Source organism: Cylas formicarius, unplaced genomic scaffold (genome assembly GCF_029955315.1).
Source record: "Cylas formicarius isolate icCylForm1 unplaced genomic scaffold, icCylForm1.1 PGA_scaffold_7__23_contigs__length_41026272, whole genome shotgun sequence".
In the NCBI taxonomy this organism is placed as follows: Eukaryota; Metazoa; Arthropoda; class Insecta; order Coleoptera; family Brentidae; genus Cylas; species Cylas formicarius.
In genome coordinates this window covers 31263970-31285883 of record NW_026844352.1, presented here as the reverse complement: position 1 = coordinate 31285883, position 21914 = coordinate 31263970, and the positions used below count along the sequence as shown (strand labels likewise).

Below are 21914 nucleotides of genomic sequence, written 5' to 3'. Positions count from 1 at the left end.
GAGTAACAGTTGCACGTAGTATCCCCATGAGAGCTGCAATATAATGCGCTTCTCACAACGTTTTGCAAGATTCGCGCTTTTGCTATATTAACTAATATTTATTATATTATATATTAAATAATATTAATTATATTATTATATTTTATTATATAATAATTAATATTATTATAAATATATGTTAAATCCCATTTTGAGTCAGACGTATCTTAGCTCGCTTGCGAATAAAATTGTTTTTGAAAAACGAAATTTTTTATTTCGGAATCAAAACTATATTCGTGTTTTCTGTATATAAATACATTTGGTTAAAAATACGCGCTCAAGTTATTGATGTTCCAGTAAATGAAATAATATAGTTTAAAATAGCAATTCGACCTTTTTGCTAGTTTTTTAAAGATAAATAAAAATGAGTACCTTAGGTAAAATTTCAAAAATAGAACAAAACATATCGAACGCTAAATTAAAGGCTATTGAGGTTTAACACGAGGTTTTGTATGGTAGTAAAAATGACCAACCTCGAATTTTGAGGCGAAGAGTGCGTAAATTTTCAGGTTTTTAAGTAGATGAAGAGTACACAAAAACAGTTGGCGACATGAAAGTTGGGTTTGAGCGCAATGATCTTGTGACAGTGTCTCACATACTGAATTTTGATGGTCATAGTGGTGGCGATTGGTAGAATATGCAGCTTTTTGAATAATTTAAGGAGGAAACCACGTGCCTATAAAGTCAGTGAGTTAAACGAACTCGGTTTCGTCCGGGTTTAAAGTTATGCAAAAAATTTTTGGGCCGATATGAAGTAACCCAGGTTAAGCTGAATGAACGCTACGAAAATTGGCAACACTGGAGGGCCGTATAGAACATCAACTTGTGCGGATTTATGAAGCCATGGGTTCAAAATTTTAGTGAATCCGAAGCGAATTTCTTTTAATGGACGTGAGTCGAAATGGTTCGTGGAGTTCGGGACTAGTTTTTGATGCGTACCGACGAAAGGTTATAAGTAGGTCACGACGCTTGACCACGTTCATTAGCTATTAGACGGTTAGACGAAAAAGACGTAAAAGACGTGGGCAACGCGGAAAGCCGTGCCTCTTACTCCTTTACTTTAAAAAGACGAAAGACGGACCATAGAATAATTATTATTGTCCATATACCAAGTGTCGACGAAGTTTTTGTGCTAGGTGTAGTGTAAATAAGTGAAAATATAGTTTTCTTTAATTTGCCACAACGTCGGACTATATTTATTTCCTCATAACCTTAGACTAATGATAAACAAACAAACCTACATACACAATTGCCTGTATAATTGTTCCGTCTTGCCGTGTAAATTTATACAATTTTGCGCTAATTTAAATTGTGGGTTATACAAATTTATTTAACTCTCAGAACATTCCAAGGCTAATAAAAAGTAATAAATAAACTCTAATCAGGTGACAAACGAGCAAAAGAAAATCAAATTTTTATAAATAACACAAATTTGGCATCAAGAATTGGAAAAATACTCACCAAGCTGGACCACAAGTCGATACCGTCGAGTTCGGGATCGAGCAAACCAATATCGCCACCTGCTGCGGTGAATAGGGTTGGTAACCAATCCGCAACGTGCATCATATCCGTTGCCACTCTGGTACTTTGCACTATTAATGGACTCCATATAAGGGCGATAGTCCGTATGCCACCCTCAAAAAGAGTGTTCTTAATGCCCCGTAGTGGATAGTTACTACCCCAATTTTGATACTCGCCTAAAACGTGCATTCGAATTTTGCAGTTATACATTTGGCAAGACTGACAAGTATACAAGACGCAGCAGAAATCAAAAAGAAGTGTAACTACAAGTTCCATAGCCCGTGGAAGTTTCGTTGGAAAAATTATAAAACCGTGTGCTTTTTTTACACCAAAGGGAATCCTATCTCGATATTTGTTGCCTAATTATCGAACTAGCATTAACCCCCTACAGAAATAACATACATCACATACAAAAATAAAGTAGTGTCAGTCATAAAACGTTCCTTTATGGCGTTTTGGAATTTGTTATCGATTATTCACCAGTACAAACAGTTGGAGTTGTCGCTACTTCAAGTAGTACGTATAATCGATCGCAATTATAATCAGTTTAATTTTGATTTGTACAAGAGGTACAAGCTACTGAGTATAATCTTATAACTTAAAAAAAATGTGTACTTTTACTTATCGGTTGGGTGAAGAATTGACTTAAACAAAACAAAAAAATACGCCAATGAAAATGTCAGTAGTGATTTCGAGGTATTTAAATTAAATTTAAATTTAAAATTAAACATATTTGTTTGGGTTTTCACAACAAGGACCAAACAATAAAGAAAAACTTAAATTTAGTTAAACTTCTGCGCTGCTAGTTTTCTATTAAGTCACCTAGCAGGTATAGGTTTTAAAATTTCACATCGGCAATTTCTAGCTTCATCAAAGCACACGGGACTAAGATTCAGTAAGCAACAAACATATTAGGAAATGTTGCCTACCTCCTTTAATAGGTTAACAGGTTGGTTTTTATATAGCAAACAGCTCTCTGTGGTCGTTTGCTTTTTTTGTTTATGACAGTAATTCGAATTGTCTTTAGCAAATAAACAATTTGTATAAAAATATTACTAATTATTATGAAATTTCAAAATTAATACCAATACAAAAAACCACTCTGTTAAAAAAGGCATATCTTGCAGGTTATAGCATCCAAAAAAATCGCAATCCACGTCATAACTTAATTAAATAATTATTAATGATTTCAGTTTCAGTTTTGCATGTTTTACACGTTCTGTGCAAATGTACAACTTGTTAATAGGATAATAACAATAGCAATTTCTTTCCCAAATAATACTTACCTACCGTTGGGGCTCCATTGTCGCTAATAAAAACGATGATAGAATTTGACGTCATCCCTTTCTGATCTAGAGCATCCACAATTGCTCCAACACTATCATCCAATTTTGAAACCATGGCTGAAAAGGAGGCAGCGACAATATGATCCAAAATATTTCTTTTTCGCAAACGATGAACTTTCGTAAAAAACATGTTTTGTATAGAATCAGCGAATTCAATTATTTATACTTGCTAATTAGAAGAATCAGATATTCACGGGCTTGCAGTTGAAGCATTCCTTCCGCCTGATTAATGCGGTTCAACTTTTAAAAAGTTAACAAAACAAAAGCGCCGGGAAAATGAATTTTTACGATTTCCATGGTTTTAACACCGAGGCCTGAACGGAAACTTAAAGAGGAGCATTCAAACCGTTCCGACGCTTAATGTTTTTCAAACTGATGACGCGATTTTTCAAAATTATTTGATTTGTGTGTTTTGCTCAGTTACGAATACTGCGAAAGTTCTTGAAAAATGATCTAGAGCCATCCTGTTCGGAACATTCTCTCTCTATATCTATATCCCCTAAAACATGCTAAAAAAATAAAGTAATAACTTTGTACAAAGATGGATGTGTTGCTAAGTACTAGTTATCATGACCTTTTTTATATTTCAACTCTACAGGATGCTGCTCAAATAACTAGAAAATTGATTTCGGATTTTGAAAAAAATAGATAAATTTTGGAATTAGGATGATATGAAAAAAGCCAAAAATAAGAAACGTCGCTCTGCAGTGCATTGCAAACGTTAATTAAACGGCCGCCGGTGTTTTTTTTTTAATTATCCATTAATTGGAATAAAAAAATCAATTTGTAATGAAAATTTCAGTTACATATAAATGGCACGCCCTCGTATAATACCAATTCATATACCAAAATGATCTTGTAATGAGTTAAACAACATTTAACTGTATCATATTTCATTTATTTATCTCTCCAGAAAAACCGTCTTATCTTAAAAAGAAGAAATGCACTTTATAAGTTTATAAGAGGTTTTATCTCTTTTTATACTTTATAGGCGTAAAATATTTGGAAAACATAATAACAAATAATTTTTCACTCACTCTATTTAAAACTTAGTCGATAAACCCACTGGGGTCACTAAAAACAATTTAAAACTAACCTTTCAAAAATGAAAAGATTTCCGTTAGTTAAATTAAAAACTTTAATTCGATTTATGAAAATCAATAATCCCGCAAGTTAAATTGGACAATTTTTGCGAAATTGAGTTTTACAGCTTCAACGCTCTTTGCTTTTTATTGATCATTTTTCTGTACCGGGTGGATACCTCATTTTATTTGCGTAACAAACATGACAAAATGTCACAAGTTTGACACAAAGACTGACCCGAATTTCTCTTTTTTATCACACGTGATTACCTGCGTACGTTCTTCTATTTGCGTCAACGATGTGCTGAAATTTATTAACAGTTTCCTGAGAAGCTTCCAATGGTTTTCCCTTATTAGCAGCATGAACGGCCAAATGAGAGACCAGAAGCAACAGAGGGCGCGAGTTGTCGTGTTCGTTGATAATATTCGTCCCAATATCCGTAAACAAATCGGTAGCATATTTTCCAGTTTCTTCAAATGCTGGTACTCCGTCACTTCTCAATTCGAAACCCGTATAATCTTTATCATTGTACTGCAAGAAAAACAATACCTGAAGTTAACTTTTATGTTTTTTTTGCAACACAAAAATGACATGGAAGTAAAAAAAATACAGATGCTGTGTACGGGTCTGAAAAGTGAATCAAAATGAAGCTTATCTGAGCATTAGATAACTTGTTTATGTAGTCAAATTTTTTGTCTGTTAGTTAATCAGAGGACTTTTGTGAGGGAATTTATTTAGGCTGAACTGAATGAATAACTTTCGCGAGTAATGCTTAAGCGGCTTAAGTTCTTTAAAATTATGGCCAAATGATTTCGGGACTTTCATGTGCCGTGTTACATTAGGACCATTTTAGTCGGTTAGTACGAAATTTTCGTGGTGGGCTCGTTAATTCGGCAGATCTTAAACAGTGTGGTTTTTTAATTAATTTCGTTATTCGTTAAACGAGGATCTCTCTATTTTTATTTATCTTGGTCAATTGCTTAACGCCTAACAAACAACTGTGTGAAAAGTAACGGAGACAACTTATATTTTACGAAAGGCAAAAGACCTACAATCTACCAAACCAAACTAACAACAAAAAACATCTATTATTCATTAATCCATGTGTAATCCAGTTAGTCTTTAAATCAATTTTCAAAATCCAACTTAGTTGTAACATTGAAGTAATATAATGTCCTATCTCTATCTATCTTATGTCACTTTGCCAAAGTTCGTGAGGCTGCAATTTATTAACCTTTTTTTTTCTACTTTTCATAAAAAACAGTTAGTCCTTCCAAACTTGGTAACATCAATGTTTCCATGCATAACAATTTTGAGACGTGCGCTGTGTGTACCAATTTTTCCAAGGCTTTTGATAAAGTACATCATCCAACTCAATGACAAAACTCGGAAGTTTCGATGTGCATGGCGACTTCTTCCAACGATTGCAATGCTATATTACAAAAAAAACTCAGTTTGTTGTTGAGGGACTTGATTGATTGGATTATTTAAAAGTACATTTAGTATTGGAGCTCCAGAGCGAAATTGACAAATTTACTGATTATTTCAGAAACTACTGATTATTCTTAAATCTTGATAAATGCCGATATATTCTATTTATAAGGAAAACTTCATGCTTGATAATAAACAGCTGAAAAGAGTTAAAAAAGTAAAAGAGTTTGGGAATTGTTCTTGACCCTCAGTTAAACTTTGAAGCTCATATCGAAACAATTGTCGAAAAATATTTGAGAAATCTGGGCTTCATTTCGAGAACTACCAAAGGGTTCAAGATGCTTCAGCCAGTAATAACCGTGTATAATAGCATGATAAGGTCTGTACTAGAGTACTCATCCACAGTTTGTGATTTAGAGTAAATAAATCATCAGAATAGAAAGTAACCAAACCAGAAGAGCTCCCTTTTCATGGGTCTCTACACAGTTTTAATCAGTTTACCTTTCATTTTAAAATCCACACTAGAGCCGTAAAGAGTTGACCTAGAAACCAGTCTAAAATACTATATAACCACAAAATACTATTAAACAATTAGATATCAGTTTCATCTCGGTTAAAATATGTGCCCTTTCCAAGATTTACACAATTTAAGGGTTAGTAAAAAAGTTTGGAAAATCTGCAAGTCGACAAGTTTAAATAATCTTGCATAATTGTGGAACTGACCAGTCAAATTCTTTTGTGTCTATTGACCAGTCATTTGGGTATAGCATTTGCGTATTCCTTGAATATAGTTATAGGTAAATTCCAATTGCAAGACGTCATTTGAAACATTTTGATCGATTTTGACCAGTCAATTAAGAAGTGGTCAATTGACCGGCCCCAAGAATGCGTAACTGTCCTCAAAATATAGCCTGCTAATAACGAAAACCCAAAAATGGCCACGTATTATTATTGTTATTATGTTTGATTAGTTATATGATACCGTCTACATACCGTCCATGTTGACAAATAATCAAAGTAGCTCATGAACGAATTGTAGTATCCGAAATGATGATCGAAGCCCCGAAAGGTGGGCGTTTCGTTCCACCTAGAATATCCCAAATGCCATTTGCCCACAAGATGCGTAACATAACCCATATCCTGCAAGAATAGTGAATAATATTAAATATTATTGATTTTACAATCATGAATCAAAAAACATACAATTAAGGCTTAAGTTACATTGGGTATGCACTTAAGCTTTAAGAAAAGAACTGAAACTCTTTAATATTTCGTAAAAATAGGGTTCCTATAATATTACCCGCCCATTTAACAAAAAATGCCTTAAGAAAAGTATTTTCCTTGGAAGATGCGGGAAACAGTTATAAAACACAGCTTTGTGGAGAAAAACGTAGCCTAGATTTTTCGTTTGTAGCCGTGAAAATGGAAATATTAATAGTAAATAACGCAAAGTGCAGCATATTATTAGCAAATTGAGCATATTTCGATTGATCCAATATTGGGTAAAATAAAGCTTAGACCTTTACCGACTCGTACAATTTTAACCCTGGTACTTTTAACGGAAGTCAGAAATTTGATTTCGAGAATTTCAGCTAAATACATATCTATTTAGATAATAATATATATAATGATTTAGTATTCTCTCTCAGTGAGATAAGATTTTATCGAAACAATAAGAATAGTCTCAAGCTTCATCGTGCTGGCACTTGCCCGTAATCATGGAAGTTACCTTCCGATGGCAATAAAGCTCGGGTCTGGTAGGTATTAATATATATATATATATATATATATATATATATATATATATATATATATATATATATATATATATATATATATATATATATATATATATGATGACACTATACTCCGGGATATCATCCGTTCGCTCGTTGAACTCCGACTGGAATCCTGCATCCGACTGGAATCCTGCAAATCCTGCATCCGACTGGACTGGAATCCAGTGTTCGAAGTGTTTTCGGAGCGCGAGCATTGAAGATGCCAAGTGAGATTTTGGCGAAACGTCTGCAGGATTCCAGTCGGATGCAGGATTCCAGTCGGAGTTCAACGAGCGAACGGATGATATCCCGGAGTATAGTGTCATCACATTTTTCCATCCGTGAATCAATACGTGAGAATATATATATATATATATATATATATATATATATATATATATATATATATATATATATATATATATATATATATATATATATATATATATATATATATATATATATATGATGACACTATATTCCGGGATATCATCCGTTCGCTGGTTGAACTCCGACTGGAATCCTGCAGACGTTTCACCAAAATCTCACTTGGCATCTTCAATGCTCGCGCTCCAAAAACACTTCGAACATATATATATATATATATATATATATATATATATATATATATATATATATATATATATATATATATATATATATATATATATATATATATATATGCAACTCAAATCACTAACTCCGAAAAGACGGACTAGCATCCACCCAGAAGTAACTACCCGAGAAGCTACGCTTTAATTAGTCTACGAAAAGCTGCAGCTAGGCTCCACCTTTTCACTAAATGGGGGAGCTGTTATATCCGGAAATCCTATTGTCCATATGGGTTAAATGCCACCGACCTGCAAGAGTGCAACGATTGCGAAAACGTCGTGTTAACGATATGTCGCAACATCCGCAGCCGTCGACCCCGTCAACGTCAGCATAAATTTATTATAAATACGAATTTCTATTGTAAAACGTTGTCTGATAACATTCTCTCATCACGAGGTTATTATGTCCATTTTTAGTTTGATTTTAACGGTCTGATAACATTCTCTCATCACGAGGTTATTATGTCCATTTTTAGTTTGATTTTAACGGTCTGATAACATTCTCTCATCACGAGGTTATTATGTCCATTTTTAGTTTGATTTTAACGGTCTGATAACATTCTCTCATCACGAGGTTATTATGTCCATTTTTACTTGTATTTTAACGGTCTAATAACATTCTCTCGTCACGAGGTTATTACGTACAATTTCATTTTGATTTTTATTTTAATTTAAAGTTAATAAATATATTTTTTAAAAAGTTATTTTTGAAAAGTGAAATATAAAAATTGGCGCAGTCGGTAGGATCCGTTCACGTTGCTAGAACACGAGTATTCTAACTAGTGACGGCGGATTCCAATCCCTTAGACGGAAAGAAGAACCATCGCAGCCCAGTCGTGCCGGAACAAGGAACCTTCCATCACCGTTTCGAGAGGCAAGAATTCGGAGTAGGATCTGTTCACGTTGCTAGAACACGAGTATTCTAACTAGTGGCGGCAGATTCCGACCCCTAAATCTAGGGAACAACGAAGACAGCCCATCGTACCGGAACAAGGATAAACCCATCAACCGTCTCGAAAGGCAGCAATGAAAATAGTACTGTAAGTGTTAAGAATCGTTACGAATAATTTTATTTTTAATTCGCAACATTGTTGAATTTATTACGTTCGATTACCCAAGGTTGAAAATTACCTATTTATTGAATTTCGCAACGTAGAATCGTTCCGCGATAATTATTTTGATTAAATTTTAGTCTCCAAGTTTAACTTGGCAATATTTAAAACAAAAAATAATTGTGTTTGAACTTCTTATAAATTTATTTGCTTTTTCTTAAACCTAAAATAATGGCAACTCAATCAGACGAACCTAGTACAATGCTGGAAGTTGAACCTTATAAACTTTCGGAAATTTTCTGTATCGTACCTGAATTTGAGGGCGACCAAATCTTTTTAGGAAATTTTATAAACGCGTGTGATTGTGCTTATAATATGGCAACGACGCAACAAAAAATTCTTTTAGTGATTCACATTAAAAATAAGCTCCGCGGTAAAGCAGCTCAATTAATTAATTCTAGGAATCCTGATTCATATCTAGAAATAAAGAAACTATTAACTCTACACTTTGGTGATTCTAGAGATTTACCTTCCCTAATTCATGACCTTCAACGTCTTAAACAATTGCCCAATGAATCAGCATTAACATTTTTCAATCGTCTTCAAGTCCTAAATGCGAAAATGCATTCATGTGTTCAAAAATCCACCACATTAGGATCCAAAGAGCAAAAAGATGCTCAGATATCTTTAATTGAGACTATGACCCTTAATACACTTCTTACAGGTTTAGAACCTAGATTAGGTCAACTCATTCGTGCTAGTAATCCCACTTCACTTTTAGAAGCAAGGATTCGTCGAGAACTCCAACTCTCATATTTTGAAAATCAAAAATCTGTCAAATCAAATTCTCCTAAATCGCATTCTGCGAATATTCGAACCCCTCTTCAGCAACCTAAATGCACTTTGTGTAATAAAATTGGCCATACTTCAAATCAATGTAGAAGTACGCATCAGCATGTCAAACCAAATTTTTCGCAATATCCACAGCGACCCTCTAATTGGTTCCAACAAAGCAACATTAGCAACAACTCGAATCAAATACCGATGAAATCTTCAAACTCTTATCCTAAGCCACATTTTATGAATCCAAACCCGCAGCGAACTCATCATGTAAACTCAAACCCGATCTACATCGACGGTTATTCCGGAAATTCCCAGGAATTTTCACATGAAAATTACACTCTTCAAGAAGATAATGAACTTCAAAGTCATTATTCTAACCATCCAGAAAACTGCGAACCAGAGCAGGATTTTCAAGAAAGCCCTTACGATATCCCACCAGACGAAATGTCTCCAGACCCGATTTTCGAAATCAATTCCCAAATTCAAACCCTGAATTTAGACAACATGAATCCCAATCTAAACTTTCCAGAACAGAACTTCTGTTAAACCCTCTTCTTACGGTAAATTCTAAAAATTTATACTATATTTTTGACGCTACGCAAAAATTCAAAATATTAATAGATACAGGCGCAGGTATTTCTATCTTTAAATATAAAACCGCTGAAAATTACAGAACACGAGTTAAGGAAAATATTACCATCCAAGGTATAACAAATCAAACACTTTTTATTAAAGAATCCACACTTATTCCATTCACCGATAACGACAAACATAAAGTATATCTTTACGATCTTGATATCGAATTTGACGGAATTCTCGGTTTAGATTTTCTAGATCGCTACCAATGTATAATCGATTTAAAGTCCAAAAAACTTATAACGAATTTCAAAACAATGCCTTTGCATAAAGTAGGACACGAATCTGTTCTTTCCAAAATTTGTAAAAAACCTGAACAAAATATTCAAAATCGAATTTCAATCGAACCTAGGACCGAAAGAATTTTCAAATTAAAATGTAGTTTAACAAACACAGACGCTATTCTCCACTCTCAAGAATGCGAAAAAGTTAGGTTACCTAATGCTTTAGTTAAAGTAAATAACAAAGGTGAATTTTTTACTACTGTTATTAACGCTAATGCTATCCCAAAAACTATAGATTTTTCAAATTTATCTATCGAACCTTTTAATACAAATCCTAACGAAAAAGAAATAAATAATATTTTCAATTTAAATCCTCAACCTGTTGATAGGCGCGGTATAATTCAATCCCAGTTCCGTACCGATCATTTAAACGAAGAAGAAAAAGAATTAATAACACAATTATGTCTTGATTTTTCTGATATATTCTATTTAGAAGGAGATCATTTAAGTTTTACTAATGAAATTAAACATACTATTGAAACGAACACCGCCAGACCGATTTTTACAAAATCATATAGGTACCCACATGTCCACAAACAAGAAGTAAAGTCACAAATCAACAAAATGCTCGAACAAGGAATCATTCGACCTTCCACTTCTCCATGGTCTTCCCCTGTTTGGGTTGTCCCAAAAAAATTAGACGCTTCTATGAAACAAAAATGGCGCGTAGTCATCGACTATCGCAAACTAAATGAAGTCTCTGTCGACGATAAATACCCTCTTCCCAATATTTCCGATCTCTTAGACCAGTTAGGCAGATGTCAATATTTCACTACTTTGGACCTAGCCTCTGGGTTTCACCAAATTGAAATTGATCCCAAGGACGTTGCTAAAACTGCATTTTCAGTTGAAAATGGTCATTTTGAATTTCTCCGTTTACCCTTCGGACTAAAAAATTCTCCATCCACTTTCCAACGTGTCATGGACAACATTCTCTTAGGTCTTCAAAACGAACGATGTCTCGTTTACATGGACGATATTATCGTTTATTCCGCTACCATACACGAACATATACAAAGGTTAACTGATGTCTTCAAACGCCTTCGTGGTGCAAACCTCAAACTCCAACCTGACAAGTGTGAATTTCTTCGAAAGGAAGTAGCTTATTTAGGGCATCTCGTGACCCCAGATGGAGTCAAACCCAACCCTGAGAAAATAGACGCTATTCAAAAAATTTCAGAACCAAAATCACCAAAAGACATTAAATCCTTCCTTGGTTTAGCCGGTTACTACCGACGTTTTATCCCCAATTTCGCTAAGATCTCAAAACCTTTAACTAGACTTCTCCAAAAAGACACACCCTTCGCATTCAATTCAGAATGCAAAAATTCATTTAATGAGCTTAAAAACGCTCTAATACGTGACCCAATACTCATTTATCCAAATTTCGAGGAAACTTTTGTCCTAACCACCGATGCCAGTGCATTTGCCATTGGTGCAGTTCTTTCACAAGGTCCAATTGGAAAAGACCTTCCCATAGCATATGCCTCTAGAACTCTATGTAGTGCAGAGACGAAATATTCAACTATAGAACGGGAACTTCTCGCCATAGTATGGGCAGTTAAACACTTCCGCCCTTATCTGTTCGGAAGAAAATTTACTCTCGTTACTGATCATCGTCCTTTAACTTGGCTATTTTCGATAAATGATCCTGGTAGTCGTTTAGCTCGATGGCGTCTTAAGCTTGAAGAATACGACTATACCATTGTGTATAAGCCCGGTAAAATAAATAAAAACGCAGACGCTTTATCCCGTGTTAAAATTAACCATATTCAAGATTGTGTCGATCTCCAAAAGAAAATTTTTATCCTTGCATCTAATAACGATGACATTCACAACCGACCATCCACAAGTAAAGAAGAAATCGTTCACGATGACAATTCTAATAATTCAGATATCGAAGACGACACAGCGGAAGTTACAGAAGAATACAACAACTTCGCATACCTTCACAAAACCACATCCCTTATAGATTATTCCAAAATAGAAACCTCTAATTCGCAACTTCTCGACAAAAACCACAAAGATATTGTCACTTTCCTTTGGCAATCAAAACTTGATGATTTGCATAACAAAATAATGGACGATATTTTTGAAGAAGATATAAATTTTACGTTTAACAAAATTAACATTTTTTCTAGCAAAACCGTCAAAGGCAGGAAATATTATATAATCCCTCTTCCATATGACAATGAAACTGTAGTTCAACATTTATTCTATATTTTATTCACAGCTAAAAATGACTTTGATCTTTCAAAACTGTATTGTATTGAAAATAATTTACAACTTCCAATATTAGAAGTATTCTCCTTTATATTTTCCGAAAAGGATATAAAACTAAGAATCTGCCAAGATATAGTTCGAACTCCCGATCAAGATGAAATCCCTATCATTTTAGACCAATACCATTCAGGAAAAAATAATTTACATCGCGGAATCAACGAAACAGTTAAGCGCATAAAGCAAAAATACAATTGGCCAACCTTGACCAAAGATGTCGAAAACTATATTAGAAAGTGCGAAATATGTCAAAAAGTCAAGATCTATCGTAAAAACCTCAACACACCATTAGTTATCACAGAAACTCCTAAAACTCCTTTTGAGCGCATTAACATCGATATTTTCGAATTCCCAGTTCGTAATTACGCCCTTACCATAAGAGACGAACTCACAAAATTCACCCAGGCATATCCAATAAAAGACAAAAAAGCTTCTACAATCGTTACTACCCTTCTTCTCTACTTCCAACATTTTGGAACTCCTCTTAGAATACATTGTGACCATGGCCGGGAATTTGATAACTCCCTCGTCAAAGATCTTTGTCTTTTGTACGATATAAAGTTAACTTTCTCCAGCGTTAGCCACCCACAATCTAATGGATCACTAGAAAGATTCCATGCCACGCTCACAGAAATGATCCGAGCTCATAAAGCCGAAAATCCAAAAGAACACCCCTTTCATGCTCTTCCATACGCAATAATCTGCTACAACAACACAAAGAATAAAACGCATGGTTTTTCCCCTTATGAACTAATATTTGGGCACACTTCTAATAGGCCTCCAGAAATTCTGTATAATGAAGAACAACTCATCACCAAATATATCCGAGACCTAAATAATCGCATGCAGCATTATTACAGAGTCGCGCGTACCCGCACTGATCAACAAAAACAAAAATCCAAAGTAAGATTTGATCAAGCAATATCTAGAAATATGACTAAATATAATGTAGGAGATAAAGTTTATGTTAAGGAAACTCAAATTAACGATAAAGCTCAGAATAAATTTAACGGTCCGTATGAAATTCTTGAAGTATTTGAAACTTCAGCCACTGTCAAAAATTTAGCTACCGAACAAGTTTCAAAATTTAATTTTGACAAGTTTAAACCTTATTACGATTAAATTAAATTTCTTTCAAGATCTTGGGACTGATCTCTACGGTCGCACCCCAAATCCTCATTACTCCAGTAAATAATACAGTAGGCATCTTATACCATGAAGAAAGTAGTCTAAAAGTATCCAACAACAAATGGAAGCTGCTAGTTTATAAAAAAAAAACTAAAACCTCTGCGAGAAACCATACGACATAATAACAAAATACTTTCCTCTCTCACAAAAAATGTTAGACGATTCTTTTCCTCGTACGACAGCCTTAAAAACAAGTATCCAAACTCATTTTAGTCTTCTAACTATAATTGCTGACTCAGTCGAAGAGAAATTTTCAGAAATTACTATCAACACTGAAAATTTTAATTTTAGAACTAAACGCGGTTTAATTAACGGTGTAAGAACTATTTTTAAATTAATTACCGGAAACCTAGACTCTACAGACGGCGAATACTTTAATGAATGTATAAATAAAGTAACAAAATCTTTTAATTCTACAATTTAAACTCTCCGAATCGACGAAGAAACTTTTAATCAAGATCTAACTCAAATTTAAAAATCTCTCTATGATATTTCGGACACCGTAGCATTTTACGAATGTCAAATTAAAACACTTAATCTTTGCGAAAGCTTTACGGAAGGTTATGTATACCTAGAGTCTTACCTCAGCGATATATTAAACGCAATCACGTTCACACGAATCAAAGTTTTACATTGCTCTATTATTTACCCACGAGATTTAGTCATTTCTCTTCAGGAAATTTCAAAATCCTTGACAAAAAAAAAATAATTTATCACTACCACCCTATACTTCGAGCATTGTAAAGTACGTAGATATTATGGAGCTAGAAGCATTTCAAACTGAAAATAAAATTGTTTTTGTACCAAGAATTCCCTTAATAGAACCTGAAATATACACATTGTATCGTGTTTTACCTATTCCAATTTTGGACAATCGAACACGTTTATTTCATATAATTGCAACAATAATAAAATATATTGCGCGTGATGACGATTCTTTACTCTATGTAATACCTGAAGATCTAAAAAGCTGCAAACAAATTCGAGTGCATTTATTGGAAGCTCCAGAGTACGAGCTAAACACTGTGTCGAAGAATATAAGAACGTGACCTACAAGAACCAAGCCGTTAAGATTCCATATGATTGCTGTTCTCAAATTCCAGTTTCAACCCCCAGAGTTGAAACCCCTGAAACTAATACTTTGCTGTTTCATTTGCAAATGCCGGAGAAAGAAACCGACAACACTCAGCATCGCCGATGGTAACGATCCCCAACAACCTCCGAAGCCAAGTCGAAGACCCCTGCTCCCGATGCAACTCAAATCACTAACTCCGACAAGACGGACTAGCATCCACCCAGAAGTAACTACCCGAGAAGCTACGCTTTAATTAGTCTACGAAAAGCTGCAGCTAGGCTCCACCTTTTCACTTAATGGGGGAGCTGTTATATCCGGAAATCCTATTGTCCATATGGGTTAAATGCCACCGACCTGCAAGAGTGCAACGATTGCGAAAACGTCGTGTCAACGATATGTCGCAACATCCGCAGCCGTCGACCCCGTCAACGTCAGCATAAATTTATTATAAATACGAATTTCTATTGTAAAACGTTGTCTGATAACATTCTCTCATCACGAGGTTATTATGTCCATTTTTAGTTTGATTTTAACGGTCTGATAACATTCTCTCATCACGAGGTTATTATGTCCATTTTTAGTTTGATTTTAACGGTCTGATAACATTCTCTCATCACGAGGTTATTATGTCCATTTTTAGTTTGATTTTAACGGTCTGATAACATTCTCTCATCACGAGGTTATTATGTCCATTTTTACTTGTATTTTAACGGTCTAATAACATTCTCTCGTCACGAGGTTATTACGTACAATTTCATTTTGATTTTTATTTTAATTTAAAGTTAATAAATATATTTTTTAAAAAGTTATTTTTGAAAAGTGAAATATAATATATATATATATATATATATATATATATATATATATATATATATATATATATATATATATATATATATATATATATATATATATATATATATATATATATATATATATATATATATATATATATATATATATATATATATATATATATATATATATATATATATATATATTTATTTATTTATTTATTTATTTATTTATTTATTTATTTATTTTGGTGGGTCTAATCTTATTAAATTACACTAAGAAAAAACAATAACGTGATGTATACAATAAATTCATAGCTAGGAAATTCTATACATAGCTACATTTTTATTCTAAATGTGTAAATCTAATTCTGTTTCACCATCAGTTGTCGTTATTTTGTTTTGTATAGAAATGTAGGAGCCCTCAATTTTTATAAGGTGCTGTACTGAATTTTTCCATTTCCCAACTGATATGTTATTAATTACATTTTTTATCAAATTTATAACACTGGGACTTAAAGTAGAAGTAACATCTTCTTCTCTGACCTTTGATTTTACTCGCAATGATATGATATGGGAATTATCGCATACCTACTGTTTTTTAATTGCATATGAATTTAGGACTTCCAAAACTTGGGCTTTTTTGTAACTAAATTCAAAATAAATATCATTTTCTAACAAATATTCCTGGATTTCAGTTTGATGGGGCTTTGCACAGCAGACGACTATGGTATGACAATAACACTGTTATTGGGAATATTTTTGAAAATATTGTTTTGAAACCAAGACAATCCGAGCTAGAATGATTGACATTCTTTGCAGACAACAGCAATCAAATCCGTCTTCTGACTTTGAAGGTGCTTTCGTCTGACAATTTTGAGTGGAATCAACGCATCCTTTTTTTTTAAGGTAATTAAATCTCCAAGTGCGTAATCGGTACGATTCCATTACAACTTGACTTTTACCTATGGAATGTGGCACGGCTTATATTTATATTGATTTCATCTTCTTCTTCTTCGTTATCAGTTTATCCAAGGTTGGAACAACTTCGCTTTAACAAAGACGCTATATTTTGGTTCTTATTGGTTTTTTTTAAAGTTGATTGATTGATTAAAGTTTCATACACATTTTTCACAACCTGTTTTGCATCAAGCGACAAATGATTTCGACATTGTTATATTCTCGTTAAATAACTTTTTCGAAACGCACAATAAAAACGATTATTCAGCACTGCCACAAATGGTCAACTCTCAAGAAATAAATCAGAAAGAAAGAAATATACCTGATCCACCCTTGCTTTGTCACTCAAGTAAGAATACATCTTTTGTTAATGGCGTTACTCGATAACAATAGGAAATAATATCGTTAAAGTTTTATTGGGGAAAGTCAGAGAGACAGACTATACCTAATTTCAGGTATCTATTCTATTCTAATGAAAGAGAGAGAAATGTACTTTCATTTTCATTTCAAAGACTTATTTCAAAGGCCATCTTCGGAAGAAGGATTAATAATTACTAAAACTATTCTAAAATAATTCCTCTGAACCCCCGTATAAAACATTTGACGATTTTTTTTTAACTCGTTAATAGAGATATCTTTATTCGTGTTCTTTCATCTTTCTTATTCTACCCTCCGAAAAATGTTTTCAAGTAAACAAAATTCAATTTTGAAACGGAAAAACGTACACTTCATCTTATTCTAAAATAATTCCTCTGAAGCCTCGTGTAAAACATTTGACGATTTTTTTTAAATCGACAATAGAGATATCTTTATTCGTGTTCTTTCATCTTTCTTATTCTACCCTCCGAAAAATGTTTTCAAGTAAACAAAATTCAATTTAGAACCGGAAAAACGTACGCTTCATCTTTATAAGCCAAACCAACACCATGCTTGCTCCCGCGATGTGCATACATACATTTATATGTCGATTTATTGATTTTTAAAATTATGTTCATTCAGCTGTCAAATTTAACGCGCTGATTTTTAATCTTTTTAACTTCTCGCGCCATTCGCGGCTTTCAAAGAAAACGCGGAATGGAATTTTACGAATTATGTTGGAAAATATTCGATTTAATTTTACAAGGGAAATCCTCAATTTTCAATACTGTACTTATTGCGTCAGAATCGACGTCGACAATAAATTTCACGGAAAATAGAGATTTCTACCCTTTCGAATAAATTGCAAAAATAGTTTTTATTAAACAACACGTGGCGAAAACTAAACTTTTCCCAGGTATTTAAAAACTAAATGAAAATAATCGCGTTAACAATAATAATAATAATAAAATTAGGTATTTTAAAAGGACACATAGTATTAATACATAGATCTGAGACCTACACGTTCCTCGTTTTTTTTAAAATTGACCTATTCACTTATATTAATTTTTAAAACAATTCCAATATATATTATTATTATTCTTTTTCGCCTGTGAGGTACTCGTTTTTTACAAATACTACTAAAATTATGAGTTATGAGCTGATATTGCTAATACAACCAAAGGTCTATTAATAATCTTCTAAATGGGTCTATCTATACGTCCACCGCTAACCCTTCACAAAACACCCTGTACAAAATATTTAACAAACTGACTCTGTTTTTCAATGAAAAGAATAGTAATGTTTCGAAAGTTTAAAAAAACACCGCCAAAATGCTGAGAAGACCAAGAGAAATAAAAACGAAAGTAAGGAATAGGAAGCACAAGTGAACTCAAACGAATGACATTACAAAAAATCGAATTGAAAAATTGTGTTCCAATTTTAAATTCTGTTGAACCAGCAATTCAAAATATTTACTATAAAAGAAATTATTTCCTTAAAACATCTATAAAGAATGCACTTAATTTGGGTAGCGTCATTTTAATTACCGTGAAGTTTATTGTTCCAATAGTTTTCAGAATTAAATTCATTCGTTATTTCCAATATAATTCATTTTTCAGCTAACATTTTTATACAAATTACTAAACATTTGCAAGCACAGCTTCACAATCACTATTGTGAAAAACCACATTTTACCTTAAAATATTCTGGCAAAATTTTATGCTCCGGTAATGCCCTTTTCTCGGCAGCCGCTATTCCAGGTCCCTGCATACCTAAAACGAGTTTTGTTTAATTCTTTCAAAACTGCGAATATGTAACTAGTACTCCCATAAAACAAAAAAGTTATACCACGCAACATTTTAAATTGGGGAGTTTATTTTCCAGTTTAAGTGACTATAAAACGTAAATAAAATAACGCCAATGAAAAAATACCTTAAGAGACATATACAATTATATTTGTAATCACACATTCCACCAAGTAAAGCAATTAAAAATTAAAAATATTGCTGAATGAAACATTAAACTGGTTTTGATTCATATGTTTGTTCACGCTTTTCTTGAATTTAATATATTAATATACATCGATTGGTATTTGTGAAAAATTCCTGGGAAGTCGAAAATAATCTTCGCAATATATAAACGGAAATATCCCACAAATATACGACATTAAATGACTTAAAAACTTAGTAATTCCGAAGTAAATTAATCATAAATTAAAAATGTTGCTGCCTTTACTAAACCTTAGGAGAACTGCGATAATTTCGGGTAGTTGCGAAGTGGAATAATAAACTAAACTAAATAATGAACTAAAAAAAATATCTAATGGGCGAACTAGGGCTTATTTCGTCTTGCGCTTGAATTTTTGAAAATACCTAAAATCTCCAATATACCAAAACTTGAACCATTAAATATAATTTTGACTATGGAAAGTTGTGAATAAGAATAATTAAATAAAAACAATACAAATTATATAAAGGATAAAACATTAAAATGGTTTTAATTCATATGTTTATTCATGTTTTTCCTTAATTTAACATATCAAAAAACATCGATTAGTATTTGTGGAAAGTTCTTGGAAAGTCGAGAATAATTTTGAAATGATTTACTTAGAATAATAATGAGGCAGTGTTTTAATTGCAACATACTTTTAGAATCACTGATCTGAGGTGAAACTAATGCTACAAAAAAGGCTTTAAATATTAGATAGCTTACTTAATACTATTCCAGCAGTTAAAAATTTTACAAATAATTATGCAGGGCAACATTGAGATACCGAGAAGCATTGGAAGACGAAAGATTTCCTGGTTGAAGAATCTCGCGAATGATTTGGATTTTCAAGTACTGAGCTATTTAGAGCCTCTAAAATTAAAACAGCCCAGAAGATTTATTATTAGTTCTCAGATGTAAACATCTGTGGAAAAAGAAAAACTTTCAATTTCAATCAGTGACGTATGTACATACCAAGTCGCATTGGAAATTTTCCCGTAAGCAAAGCCGACCTGGTGGGGGTGCTGCTAGACTGTGCGTAATGACTGTTTAAAATTATGCCGTTGTAAGCCAGAGCGTCTAAATTTGGGGTCGGTATCTGGTTACTGCCGTGAAAGCCGACGTCGTTCCATCCCTACAAAATTCCGAGATTTCAGAAATTTCGCTTCAGCCTGTCTAAACTTTAAAGTAATATGCTGAGCAGCAAAATATATGAGAACTATTATCATAAATTGTCATTAAATAAATTATATGTTAGTAAATAATATTGGAAAAAGTTGAGAAATGAAATAATTATTTTAACCCATTAGTTCAGTGTAACTTAAGGTGAAGTAAAAATTAAGATTAACTTCAGAACAACTTGCAGTAATCCGCATTTTTCCGCCAAACCTTTTCTTTCTCAAAGAGCACCTTTAAATATTTTGTTTATTAATGCAGATGTTCTGGGAAATTGGTCCATACTTGCGGTTGTTATTCCCCGACCAACACCATCGCACTTCCTTTTCAGATTGTTTAAAATGCAAATATGCTATTATAAAATACGTGCTAATTTATTGCGACAAAATAATTTATACGGCGAACACAATTAATAAAATAAAAAACGTTTTACGTTTTGGCTAGATAAGAAAAAAAAACCGTTTGATATATTATAAATAAAAGTATGTTATAAAAACTATGTGAACTATATCATTAGCGACACACCTGTACAACTTGCAGAATTATTTTTTAATGGGTATACCGGGATTTCAAATTTCCAACTACAGAAATTTTAAGGCAATTTCGTTGTACATTAATTAAATTTGTTTTTATTTCAACAATAAGTTGGCGGTAAATTAAGAAATTAGAATATCGTATTTTTATGCACGTTTGTCAAATAGGTAACGAAACATGTAATTCAAATTACTTCGGATCAATCCATGCGCATGTTGCTAGTAAAATCATAAAAATCGAAGTGACACTTCTTGCAAGTATCCACTTCAACACGATATTTACGAAATCAAATATATCTACTTCTTTGGTAATTAATATTTTTAAGGTCCATAATTTCCCCAAACATTTTACATTTTATATTTCGTTTTTATTTTCTCTTCAATAGGTACAGCATCGCTAAATAAATTGCGTTGTCTACTTACAAGATCGTCAGCTATTATAAACACAATATTTGGTTGGTCGGCCGCATAAGTAACACACGAGTAACTAACGCATAAAACAATCACATTGCGAGTTAACATAGTCCACATTTGGAGGACCATTTCTTCAGTCAGATTGTAATTTATTAATGGGCACGAAACGCACAACTATTCCTGATGTTTCGACTTCGTCTTCATTAAACCTGTTACTAAAAGTATATTTCACATTATGTGTTATTTTATATAGTGTTATCTGCCGATCAATTAGCTCTCAGAGTAGCAGATTTAACCACGGCCATCGCATTAACGTGACCACCAAGTGTGAAGTTCGTTAGTAGAAGACAATGGTCAAGTACACGAAAATGTAAATGTTCTCTTCTGAATGAATCGTTCGACATCAAGACCTGTATGGGAATTCCGGTTTTATTTATCTAAAACAGCCCAAATCCATTGCGGTTATCTGTTTATTTAAATAACCACCATTAACATACCCTCCGTTCTCAGGATATACGCAAGTGTTT

The 21914-nt window shown here is 33.1% G+C and overlaps 1 protein-coding gene across 1 annotated transcript in view; it reads right to left on the bottom strand.

The window, feature by feature from the left end:
* Window positions 1–21636, bottom strand: part of LOC132704741 (arylsulfatase B-like) — a 31171-nt gene extending 9535 nt beyond the window's left edge. Inside the window, exons 1-7 of the mRNA XM_060674950.1 lie at window positions 21397–21636; window positions 20240–20399; window positions 18974–19050; window positions 6414–6560; window positions 4259–4520; window positions 2847–2963; window positions 1501–1736 (exon numbers count right to left, since the gene is read on the bottom strand). Coding sequence (XP_060530933.1) covers window positions 1501–1736; window positions 2847–2963; window positions 4259–4520; window positions 6414–6560; window positions 18974–19050; window positions 20240–20399; window positions 21397–21516 — 1119 coding nt within the window. The 5' untranslated portion in view covers window positions 21517–21636. The remainder of the gene's footprint in view (window positions 1–1500; window positions 1737–2846; window positions 2964–4258; window positions 4521–6413; window positions 6561–18973; window positions 19051–20239; window positions 20400–21396) is intronic.
* Window positions 21637–21914: the final 278 nt, after the last annotated feature.